The sequence below is a fragment of the Phalangium opilio genome, unplaced genomic scaffold, assembly GCF_054372755.1.
Source record: "Phalangium opilio isolate 3A_F unplaced genomic scaffold, DU_Popi_V2 ptg000087l_1, whole genome shotgun sequence".
Classification (NCBI taxonomy): domain Eukaryota; kingdom Metazoa; phylum Arthropoda; class Arachnida; order Opiliones; family Phalangiidae; genus Phalangium; species Phalangium opilio.
Window position 1 is genome coordinate 895452 of NW_028324192.1, and position 13213 is coordinate 908664.

General features: G+C 37.7%; 1 protein-coding gene and 1 long non-coding RNA gene across 2 annotated transcripts; one reads left to right on the plus strand and one right to left on the minus strand.

Annotated features, from left to right (window-relative positions):
• Positions 1 to 2340: 2340 nt before the first annotated feature.
• Positions 2341 to 2979, plus strand: LOC149649722 (uncharacterized). Its single transcript, XM_089849216.1, has 3 exons — positions 2341 to 2440; positions 2504 to 2580; positions 2664 to 2979. The coding sequence occupies exons 1-3, from the start codon at positions 2419 to 2421 to the stop codon at positions 2931 to 2933; spliced, it is 369 nt and encodes a 122-aa protein (XP_089705342.1). The 5' UTR covers positions 2341 to 2418; the 3' UTR covers positions 2934 to 2979.
• Positions 2980 to 6496: 3517 nt separating this feature from the next.
• On the minus strand, positions 6497 to 10678 carry LOC149649723 (uncharacterized). Its single transcript, XR_016371602.1, has 3 exons — positions 9140 to 10678; positions 6911 to 9068; positions 6497 to 6816 (listed from the first exon to the last, which is right to left on the minus strand). It is a non-coding gene; the product is annotated as an uncharacterized LOC149649723 (long non-coding RNA).
• Positions 10679 to 13213: the final 2535 nt, after the last annotated feature.

Below are 13213 nucleotides of genomic sequence, written 5' to 3' on the forward strand. Positions count from 1 at the left end.
TCGCACGGGACGGAAGGTTGGGTTTCAAAGGCGCTTGTTGAGGGTAATTAGAATTATATAAAATTGACGCAAACGCAGTTTTAGTCTTTAATCACAAACTATGTAGCAGAGATTAATTTCCATCTTTTAAAGAAAATGATGTCTAAACAAAAATTTGTTTAGAGTTTTAAGGATGGCAACAAACCATTTGAAATATCACGTTACGTGCAAGGAAAAAACATTAGTGTTTCAATGCGGTGATGTCAGCAAGGAAACATTTATTCAAGAACTTGAGACTCTTTTTGAAATCAATCAAAAGATTAAATATGTCCAGGTTGAGGACAAGGATTTCAATGATTTCGTAAACCACAACTTTGATAGTGGGTTACCCGAAAATAAGTCGAAATTAAACTTAGTTTTAAAACCAAATGATGTTGTTTTGGAAGAAACAAGCACTATCATCCGTATGGAAAGATCTAGGTATTAAAAATTCATATTCATCTAAAATATATAAACACGTGGATATTATTCTTCCAAATTTTTAGTTCTTCGAGCATAACAAACCCGGGTCTATCATTTGGATTAAATAGTGATTCTCTGAAGTCGATGACAGATGAAGCCTTTTGCAGAGAAGCCTCTTCTACAACAGACCTAGAAGAATTATCCATTCCTAGCCCTTATGTAGTTCCTAGACTCCCGGAAACTATTAGAAAAATGACTGAGAGCAAGAATCCCCATGTATTTAAGAGGGAATACAAGGCCCAAATTGTACGAATCTTGTTTGAAGACATGAGTAGATACAAAGAGTAAGAGTAGTGTACATTCGCTCGTTTTTGTACCTTTTGATAATATAGCTTAATTGTAATATTCTAAGGTATCCGACAAAGCAAGAACGGAATAGAGTTTGTAGTGCTTTGGTTGAGAAATACCCTTTTCTAGAAGACAGGTTAAAGCACCCAAACAACAATGGATATGTAAAGAGATAAGTTAGATGTGATGTTCATTTTGTTTAACACTAAATACTTTTAGAACACGTGGCTCGAAAGCTTGAAAACTAAATACCGTCACGAACGGGCTAAAAACAGTAGTTCAAAGATGGTCGAAGAAATGAAGAAAAAATATGCAAAAAAACGTAATCTTGCAGCAGAGGAAAATCCCACAGGAGATGAAGAATCTCAGGAAAGTCAACCCAAGCCAAAAGAGCCCAAAATAAAAAGGTCAACTCAATTGGTGAGTCCTGTGTTTAACTAAAATAGAAATATAATCATTAATCCTAACAAGCCTTTTTTTCTTTCATCAGAACCTTTCCAGCATAGCCGAAGATGAGGAAACTATACAAGCTCATTTATTGGCTATGAATAAAAAACTGGAGAAATCCAAGCCCAACGAGAATTTAATTGAAGAAAAAATGAAACGTACAGCTGCTTATAGACAGAAATATGCTTTCCAGCATTCTGTGCCCGACGTAATTAGGATGTTTCCCGTTTTGTCGAAGAAAAACAAAGTAATAATTATTTTAAGGGATGATGGAAGTTATATTAGATAGTGTTAAAGGGAGGTTGAAATGGAAAATCAAGCGATTTTTAACGATTCGAATATTAATTATAAGATCTATCTGCATAGTAAAACATTTAGAAAAAATTACAGAACAATTTTAAAAATCGAAATACATTTAGAATTCACGGACAATTTAATGTTTGAACCTACGACCAATTGTGTAACAACGTGCCTTTATTCACGCGCTATATCGAGCGCAATTATAGCACGAGATGTGATAAACAATGCCCAGGATGTGACAAAAGTGAAAACTTTGTTAGCTGAAGGGCAGGGCGTTACACGATTGATCGTTCAAGCTTTAATTTGTCGGGGAAATCTAAATCTTTCTTGATTTTAAAAATTATTCTGGGATATTTTCTGAATAAATGTTTTACTTTGCAGATAGGTCTTATAATTAGTAGAAGAATAGTTTAAAAATCACATGAATTTCCTTTTCACCCTCCCTTTAACTAACAAACTAAAAGCATACAAAAGTAGTGTTTATCAGGCCTTCTCTAAATATATTCCACTATAAGTAATTTGATTAGCATGAATCAAATATAAAACTTTCCGGACACCGTTTTTTATGGTAACAATTCTAGTCTATTGTAGTTGAAACATTTTTAAATCCATTATGAAATGTGTTCGTTGATTGCCTAGAACTCTATCTGGCCGTGGCTTTTAGCTTCTCGTTGTATTTTAATAGTATAATTTTGCTAATGAACTACCCCTCTTTCTGCACAGCTCATTAAAGAACTGAATACGCTGTGTAACATTCACCCATCTGCTGAAAAGGTTCTCTACCTACATTTCCAGCTCATCGCGACAAGAATTTTGCAATTGGTGCAGAAAAAGAAAAATGCTAAAGCTATTTTGTCCATTTTAAAAGAAAAATGTCAAGTTATGTCAGATGATGCTTTTAAAGGTAAATACAAACATAGCTGCGATTAACTTTTATCAGTAATATATTTTTATTTATGTTTTGCAGAATTGCAAATACGGGCTTCAATTTTATTATTACCGTGCTTATTTGGAGAATCAACAAAATTGTTTTTTACTGCTGATGTGAGATTTGCATTTTGAAACCTTATTCTCAAAATTCTAAATCCTGCTTGATCATAAATTTTAATTTGTGCTCCTTTTTATAGACGCCTGAGGAAGCTACCCCTATAATCTTGTTTTCGGACATAAATTATCTTGATGCTGCAGCCGAAGTCCAAGTTGAGTCTGAAATCTTTGAAATTGGCTCTACCGAAGAAGGTGCAGTTTCTGTTTTTGCCGCATATTACGTGTTTCATATGCAATATCCGAAACCACTTGTGAAAACAATGGAGTATCTACAAAAAATTGTCTTCAAAATTGATTCCGGAAAAACTTCCAACGCTATGCTAAATGCAATTAACATGCTTTCTCTGTAATAAATGTATGTATGTTGAAATAAATATTTCAGAAAGACATCTTAAACGTGACCTTTTCATATTACCTATCAAATAGCTTTACAATATTACTGGTTAAATGTCCCAAAATGGGTAGATTAAAGCCCCAAAGTTATGCGGTAAATCCCCGAAACTGGACGATAATAGGGCTTAAACTGATCGATAAAACCCACGAAATAAAACGACAATAGCCTCGAAACTGAACGATATGTCTCGAAATTGAACGATAATAGCCCTGAAATTGAATGATAAAACCCCCTAAATTGAACTTTAATAGCCCCAAAACTGAACGATAATACCCCTTAAATTGAACGAAAAAATCCGAAATTGAACGATGAATAGCCCTAAAACTGAACGATAATACACCTTAAATTGAATGCTAATAGCCGTGATATTGAACGAAAAAAAAACCTAAATTGAACGATAATAGCTCTGAAATTGAACGATAATAGCCCTGAAATTGAAAGATAAAACCCCCTAAATTGAACGTTAATAGCCCTGAAATTGAACGTTAATAGCCCTGAAGTTGAACGGAAAAAACCCCGAAATTGAACGATAATAGCCCCAAACCTGATCGATAGTACTCCTTAAATTGAACGAAAAAAAAACCGAAATAGAACGATAATACCGCTTAAATTGAATGTTAATAGCCCTGATATTGAACGAAAAAAAACCTAAATTGAACGATAATAGCTCTGAAATTGAACGATAATAGCCCTGAAATTGAAAGATAAAACCCCCTAAATTGAACGTTAATAGCCCTGAAATTGAACGTTAATAGCCCTGAAGTTGAACGGAAAAAACCCCGAAATTGAACGATAATAGCCCCAAACCTGATCGATAATACTCCTTAAATTGAACGAAAAAAAAACCGAAATAGAACGATAATACCGCTTAAATTGAATGTTAATAGCCCTGATATTGAACGAAAAAAAAACCTAAATTGAACGATAATTGCTCTGAAATTGAACGATAATAGCGATTAAAATGAACGTTAATAACCCTGAAATTGAACGAAAAAACCCCCGAAATTGAACGTTGAGAGTCCCAAAATTGAACGATCAAAGCCCCGTAATTCAACAATAATTCTACCAAAATTGAACGCTTCTGGTAGAAATGTGCAAGTTTAGATTATAAAAGTGTTCAAATTTGTGTCTTTTTTATCCATAGTTGAACGACTTAACATCTAATTTTGGCCGATATAAAGGGTCCAATATTGGACGATATAAAGGGTCCAATATTGGACGATATATTTTTGTTCAATTTCGGCCAAAAAAGTGTGCTGTCTCAGTGGCAGCCTATTGCACACTTTCTCGTCCAAGTTTGAACACATATTTCTAAGAGTGTATATCTCGAAAAGCTAGCGTTCGTGGGTGCGTGATCAAGTGGACCATGACCAATCTCACTCACCATCCTCCCCCCCCCACAATATCCTTATTATCAAAATATCTGGGAAGATCTAATGAAACAGTTCTTGGATCGTCTCTATTTATTTAACACAATTACAGACCACGCTTAACCGTATCTGGCGAGCTAATTTTAGATAGAAAGTTGATCGGTACTAGAGCTTGACGGTTTCGAATATGAACTCCGCGAGTCTTCCATAAAATTCTGCTTGAATGGAGTGATCAATTCTTGCTGTCAATTGATGGTGAAAAACATATGAGCACTTCCCTTTTAGAGCTGTGATTGGTTAATAATAAAGTAATACTTTTGTTTCAATCTTCAAAGTGCCAAAAGGCTCTCCGCTTCGAGATCCCCTCAATATGGTGTAAGCTCTTTAAAAATACATCCACTCTGCTTAATTAATGCACAATGTTATTTTAATTTTTTATTCTAAAAATACACCATATGCTTGCTAAAAACCTTAAGTTAAAATTAGCATTGAAATATTGTTTCATCAGGGATGAAGAATGCGCGTGAGAAAATTTGTTTTCAAGCTATAGGACGACAGCTTATTCGATTGTCAGCACGCGCAAAGCTAGGTCTCTATGTAACCTAGCTTTGTGTGTGCTGTGAAGAGACGAAAAACTTCAGGATTTTCAGGATTTAAAATACCCGCTAGTTTTTAAGCAAGAATGCACGGCTTGAGTTTCAATTACGTGTAGTAAGCTGTAGGCAATTTTAATTTCAAGTATTCTCCATCAAATTTCAAACGAATTTTAATTTTAAAATATCTGTCACTTCAAACCAACATCTGTTAGATAACTAATTTTGATCATTTTCCTTTCAAATTCTTTTCAACGACACTTTTTGTTAATGAACCTAAGAATTTGCTACGCTGTCAGCTTGCTAATTGTTTCGCGTTCTCGAGGATGCCCATTTCCGCAAAATTTTCGAGAATCATAGCCCAATTCCGCACACTTTTTATGGTCCATTTCCGCACACTTTTTACATTGAAAATTTGGTTCACTATTTTTACCATACCCATTTCCGCACAGTTTGCAAATAAATTTTTTTTTATTTTCTTGTTGATTAGGTTTGGTTCGGTTCGGGTTAGGTTAGGTTAGGTTATGCTACAATAGGGGCATGCTATAAAACTTGTGATTTGACCATTGCAATATCACTATCGATAAAAAAGTGTATTGAGACGTAAGTGTGTTTTTGTTAATAAAAATAGAAGTAAAAGGAGCATTTTTTAATTCCGTTTGTTAAATCTGCATTAAAAATTAATCTATCGTTAAATAGCATCGAAAATTTTATAATCATAAAACCTCACATTTTGGCTATTTTCGGTCCAATGAGCCAGCATCATAAGTTTAAGGTTTTTAAAATGTTTTGCAAACTGTGCGGAAATGGGTTATAGGTTTTTAAGATGTGAAAAATAAAACTGTGCGGAAACAAGCGACCACCCGCGTTCTCTATTACGGTTTTAAAAAGCCATTAATTACATTAAATAGAAAACTTAATTCTTATTGTTTATGATTTAGAGTACTTCGTCTTCAGGATTGCGGTATCCTGGAAAAGTTCCGTAAGGACACGATTGAGTGGGAAAGGATTAAGGGCATGTTTGACACGGACCACCTCCAGGAAAAGAGTGGGACCAGACCTTTGGTCATAGTGGACCTGCAGGGAGCGTTCGCCATCTTGACCATCGGACACGCTCTGGCATTGCTCGTCTTTCTGGCAGAGAGACTCTCTAACCTCTTCTCCAGATGCTTAAAGATGCTTAAATGACCACACCTGAAGAATGTATCTCGTTTTACCACGTTATCAAAAGGCACAGTGATCATTTAATTGTATAAGTTTATAAGATATGTTTCATAAGTATGACACTACCTATGCTTCGTAATGCTAGAGACTTACAGCTCCGACGTTTTACCTACGTCACTTCGTATCAATCCCTCAGTAACCAGTGACAAACTTATGGAACATATCGTATGAACTTATGATAATTGCTATAAACTTCCACAATTTTGTATCAATCTTTAACCTAAAATTTCATAAAGTAATGTAATAATTGTTGTTGATTAGTAATAAATAATAATAGTCATAGCACCGCATAAAATAACTTAAATTACCATATTTCTGTATTTGTTGTTAGCCGGTTCCAACACGAACCAAGCAGTTTGTAGAACGACGCTGAACAGAATAAAACATGTTAGCTGTCACTAAGAGTCGTTGTTAATGAGACTGGGTTGTTATTAATATGCAAGCAGTTAGAACGAATAAGAAATGTTACATGGTGCCAGACTGACGAATCTACGCTGTTATATTTTCTTCGCTCGCTCCGAAAGATGGGAGGATTAGCTGCGCCTTAGCGGTTATGTGGATTAGAGATCGTTCAAACCAAGGTTTCTCTTGTTCGAGGAAGCGTCTGCAGCCGAACCAAGGTCAGACTGACAAAATGACGAAATATTCGACTCTATTGTTAAATTTAATTGCAAATATTTGATAAAAATTAAAAAGACGACGGTTACGATCGTGTTATTCGATTAAGGTGAAATGACTTGACTCACCAATGGTTCAATAAAAATTGGGAAAAATAATACGATTGTGACGCACGTAATGTTTCTTATCATGTCATTTTACAAATGTCGTTTTAATACGATTGAATAGGCAATTTGCAAAAGCGAAGATCAACGAACAATAAAACCTTTATTAACGATACGCGTAACTCGAGACGCGTCAAGGGATATAAAGCCATCCTTCCAAGGGACGATTGACAGACTTGTTAACACTCGAGTGTCTGTCTGTCAAAAGTTCGAATCACGCTAATTATGAACGAAAAACACTCCGCTCCCGTCGTTTTCTCCATGATGGCAACGAAGATTCACTCTCAGCAGTTTCTTTTTTACCTCTCCGAGTGACGTATGTCAGGGAGAGGCTCTAATTCCGACGTGTCTGTCTCTCTGTTGTTACACCCCAGGGAACCGCGTTCGCATTTTGCAAATCGGAGCAAATGTGTTCTCAATTTCAGAACCGCATTTACAGTTTCCAGAAATTTGGAAAATTGTTTTCCACTATTACTCCATTGTCGCTCTAACGCCACCACCTTTTATCCATCTAAACACCACCATCATCTGGTCTTTTTTTATCCCACATGGACACCAGTCTGTACTTACTGTTATCTAAACTAAATGTCATCTGACCTTTTGTCCATCCTACATGGACACCAGTCTGTACTTACGGGCTTCTAAACACCACCATCATCTGGTCTTTTTTTATCCCACATGGACACCAGTCTGTACTTACTGGTATCTAAACTAAATCTCATCTGACCTTTTGTCCATCCCACATGGACACCAGTCTGTACATACTGGCTTCAAAACACCACCATCATCTGGTCTTTTTTCTATCCCACATGGACACCAGTCTGTACTTACTGGTATCTAAACTAAATCTCATCTGCGAAAATAGTATGTTGAACTGGTTTAGGGCCGATGTGCAATGCGTCAAGAGGAATAGTAAATCTCGCTCAGCTAAAATTAACACGCCGGAGATTCTAAAGGGTCTCAAGAAATTAGTCGGAAAGAAGCGCTATTCCTTTAAGCGTTTTTTTTATGGGAGCGAGCGACTTAGACGAGAAAGGTGAGTGGCGATACCTTGACGAATCAGAGGTTACGTCGGATCAATTAGGAAAACTATGGTATAAGGGTCGTTTTAGCGGAGGGCGGGCTGAAAATTGCGCGGCAATGCGCGGTGACTGAGAAGTTGAATTGATTGACGCGAATTGCGACACGCCTTGTCCATTCTTTTGCGAAGTGCTTGTCAATGAAGATCCAAGGAAACCTTTCATCCCCGTAGAATGTAGAACATCACTATAAGACGGCAATGACAAGCCTTCCGTTCGGAACGAAGGAGTCTATTTAAACGACACGTGTTACTGGGTTGAATACGAAAAAGTGCAATAGACGGCAGCGCTCTTCCAATGAAAAAAGGTTAACGTGCGCGCTCGTCTAGCCAAGGTGAACGCCGAAGACATCAAGGAGGAGGTCAAGAAGCTATTCAGAGAAGGCGACTTTGCTACGTGTAACGACAAAGGTGAAGAATGTCCCTTTATCGGAATGAACGAGTCGGTTGAAGGCCATTGGCATTACGTTGACGGCACCAAAGTCAATCAAAAAGAAAAAATCATTGTGGTTGCCGCGTTCTCCCAACGGAGACGGAGACCGTCAAGGAAAGTGCGGCGTCTTCTATGGGAAAGCGTTTAATTACACCCTGGGAGCCGCTGACTGCTACATCCCGGCGCCAGTCATATGCCAAGTTCCCTACGATAAAGATGAGTACGCGATACCTTTCGTCCGATTGGATGAGCATTGATTTTGTAATGGGGTCTTCGTTGGACAATAGACCCCAACAAATACAGTCTTTAAGCGGGATTTTAGCGGACTGTTATTTTTCGTCCGTGCTTTTAAAATTGAGCGAAAGTCGGGCATTCTGAAATGTCCACAGGCGTTTGCAGAGTAATTGAATCAAAGAGAAAACATGGAACTGAGAGATAGGTCTATAGTCGCACTTTGTAAAATACGTTGAAATTCGGGACAGTGGTGGTGAGAGTATTTACGCCACAAGTGTTAGCCGGGCGCATAAGCTTCGCAAAGTCACTCGTCCTCTTTCTGCCATTGGTCGTAGAGAGCCCGGCGTGAGCAGATAAAAGTAGCACCCTACCTAGGTCTGAAAAATTACGGTAATTTTGGAAAATGGTAAATTACGGCGTAATTTACCGCGTAAATTACCGTACTAACGAATTTCAAGATTGCGGCGCGATGTGTGGGGACGAAAATAAAAATTGGAACGATTGGAACAACCATGACCCTAATTCGCACGACTTGACTGATACGCAGTGCCACAGAATTCTTCAACTTTTTTTGCGAAATATCCTTGAAAGAGGGTTCGAAAGAGCCCAAGCGTGTAACCTTCAAAGAATGTGAACTCTAGAGTACAACCCTGCTGAAGTCTAGCGATTTGAAGTACGCAGATAAGCCACTAGAGGCAACACTTTACATTTTTGTTTTGCCTCTGAAAATCGTCTCTTGAGAAGGGGGTTTGGGGGGAGGTGAACGGTAGACTGTCAGGTGCGAAAAATATCATGCCTAAATAAACTTCATGGGGACAGTCTAAGCTGCTAATGCAGGCGAAACTATTTCTACGGAACCAAAATAATAAAGGCTAAAACTGTCGAACCCTTCCTAGAGAAAGCAGGGAAGGTTAATCCCTAACAGGACAAAGAAAATGGGGGGGGGGGGGGTTTGGTATCTATCAAACCATATATGAATAGCTACCCCAAAATTCGCCCACCTTCGAGACAGGATACGCAGGGTAAAAGCTCTATATACACGAGAATAGCCCATTCAAATAAAATCTTCCCCCCCCCTCATTCAATAGAAGGACGTGTAGAGAAAGATAATATGACGGTAAAATTTGAAGAGCATGGGGTTATACAAGGGCGTTTACGAATGATTGACAGGAAGGCCTAGAAGTCGTCCAGTGTTGAGATAAGGTTTATATCAAAAGCCAACTCATACATAGTGATGCCATCTTTAGAAAACCTGAAAAACTGGCTACAAATTTCGCATTTTCTTAAACATTACTTTTTTAAACAAACCGCGATGTCTATCTTATTTAGTTATCGTGTATTTAGTTCAAGAAAATTTGCCTTTATTTCTTCAAAACGCTAGACTTCCCCTGAAGTAGAATGAGAGAATTAGAAAACATGAACAGCCCTTGGGTCGTCTTGTTGGCATCGCTTTTGGGTTCTCTGGAAGAACCACTATGGTTAAAGACATGTATATTGATTCAGTTGAAACTACATTATTAGTTCAGAATTGTGTGCATTTAAAATGTCCGAACCAAGTTTGACCTACTTAACTCATAACAAGTTGGGAAACCAAAATTAACCTCTCCGAGTCGAGACGCAATTGAGAGGTTTTTCTTAAATTATTTAATAAATATAATTTATATTAAGTATTTTAATCGTCATTAATTTACGTTAATTCTAGTTAAATCGTTTTAAGGAACTTTATTCCTAAAATCATTTTAAACAGCTTTTGTTGACGTTTGAATTCAAGCGTATGCCTTTATAACATTTTTTGGAAATTTAGGGTATACAGGGTGTTACAAAAAGATGTGTCACAAATTCAGGGGCGCATTCTACGGGTCAAAACAAGACTAAGTCACCAAAGAACTATGGTCCAAAACTGAACACCCGCGGAGATACGGGCCATCAAAGTATCACGTAAAATGCGATGAATTTTCCCTTCAAGTGAAGCGACGAATATGGCTTGACCATATTGTTTTCAATTAATTGGTCATAATTGAAAAATACTCGATATTTAAGAAACGATCGATTCTGGGGGCAGAGCTAAAAGCATTTTAGACCAAAAAATTAAACATTTAATTTGGTATAAAGTGTTTTAATTTGGCCTAAAGTTACAACGGCGTTTTCAGATCGTTGTAGTTGCTGAGTGGCTTGGTTTTTCATTCATTAAAACGATGGCCCATTCAACTTCTTTGTCAAGCCAACGAGTAAAAGCGCTTTTGCGTGTAAGCAAGAGCGCCTAGTTATTGGAAAGATGTCGTGACAACGGCATGAACCTACTAAAACCGGCGTTTTTAACCAGACCGTGGTATTATTACCCAATCTCTCATGTCTGTTATCGAACCCCTGTGGAAGTTACGTTTGCCATCGAACATTCGTGGATATCTGTGTCGTGGGACATTCTTCTAAGGCAGATTCACTATCGGCCACGTATGCCATAAAATGACGCATACGGCGACAAACGACCAATGCTATTTCTCACGTGATTGTAATACTGTATGACGCGTAATCCTTCGAAAAGTAGTCGCTTACGTACATTGCTGCTAGTAATGATTGATAACTACACCTGCTAGATCAAATGTCAACTAATACATTACAATGTTTTTCAAAGGGTCTTAAAGTAGACCAATTAGAAAACATTTGTTTTGTTATAAGAAGGGACTGTGCTAGTTTCAATCACTTCAGAAAAAACTTACAGTCCTAAAAGTTATGGAAAATTATTCAAACGAGGAGCTAGCCGATATGCACCTTATGTATGGACGAGCATTCGGGAATGCTCTGGGAGCCAGGCGCCTTTACCAAGAGATGTTTCCGCAACGACGATTGCCGTGTCAAACTTTCGAGGCGTGTAACGTATATTTGTGTTCCTCCACTTTTGCAATGGAAAAGGGGAGGGCTGTAAGAACTTTGACCTTCATACTTTCGAGTTAGTGTTAAAGGTTATTGAAACTTGTCAAGGCGTATCAAAGCGTATCTAGATCCTAAGCCCTTTTGAAAATAACCCATTGAAACCAAGGTCTTAGAAAACAAGTTATTGACAAATGCAGGTGTAAAAATAACCCATGTATAGAATTAAGCCTAAGCAGAGAGAAACCGTGACCTGTCCACTAAAGGGTCACACGAGGTTTCCTCTGCACGCGTTCAGAAAAAGAAAGTAGATTCTGGTTCAAGCGCTCAAGATGAGCAGTGAGACTTTTAAGATCCTCTCGTAGGACAAATAAGAAATAGCAAGAGTGCGCGATGGATATGACCGTTTACTAAATGAACTTTGTAACTCGCGTACTTAAATAAAATAAGAAAAGAGTAACCAGAGTAAGACTCTAACGAACTGTATGCTGCCATGGCATGGAGCCGCGACGTCATCATTAGCCGAAATAATTAAACAGCGGAATCAGCTACATCAGGAGGCCGTCCAGCCCTTGCCGATGGAGACAGCCAAACAAAGGAATGAAATAAGATAAGTCCACTACCTTACCATACCTCCAGTAATACAGCGTGAAAACGTAACGGGAGTTACTAATAAGAATACTTCGGTATTAAAGTAACATAAGCCAATCAGACGTCTATAATTAGCCACGCGTATTAACTAAGTGGAGAACCAGTATGAAAAGACAATTAGTGACCAAAAGTAAACAATTAGTACTTTAAGAAATTAGAGGTTGGCCACCCTAATTAATAATTAATAGTTTAACTAATAATTAAAAGTTACGTAACTATAATTTCATAATAAGAATAATAATAAGAAATCCTAACAGATCTGAGAAGGTACCAATGCATATGCTGTATTAACGCGTGCATGATTAGTTTTAAGTATTTATCACCGGAACTGTGCATGCCTTTAATAGTATTTTATTATTTTAAGTATCAAGTGTTTTAATTATCATTAAATGTTATTTAAATGTTTTAAGACCTTGGTACCCTTTTTAACGTTAAGTTATATAAATAAGAATGAAGTATTAGATATTAGATACGCTTTTGCCAACGCATAGACTAAGTCGGTAACCTGCGAGGACCATATAAGAGGTTCACCGAAAGAACGTTGCAGGCGGTAGATCGACGTTTGCGAGAGAAAGGGCAACTACGGCGAAGGGGTGGAGCTGGAAGACCTCAAGATGTACCCGAAAACTTAGAAAACCAAGTCCTGCAAATCTTACAAAATGATCCCGGAACCAGAACCCGCAAGGTGGCAGATCAACTTGATGTAAATCATAAAAAGGTTTGGAGAATCCTAAAAAATCACGGATTTCACCCGTACCTCTACCAGAAGGTTCAGGCTTTAAATCCAGATGACTATCCAAGGAGGCTACAGTTTTCAAACTGGTTTATCCACCGATGTGTTGCGAACCCCCAATTTCCAGACATGGTCTTAATGACCGACGAGGCCACGTTTGCCCAGGGCGGAATCATCAACTCTCACAACATGCATCAATGGAGCCAAGAGAACCCGCACGCCATCGTGGTAGCAAGTCATCAAGTCAAATTTAGTTTAAATGTTTGGTGC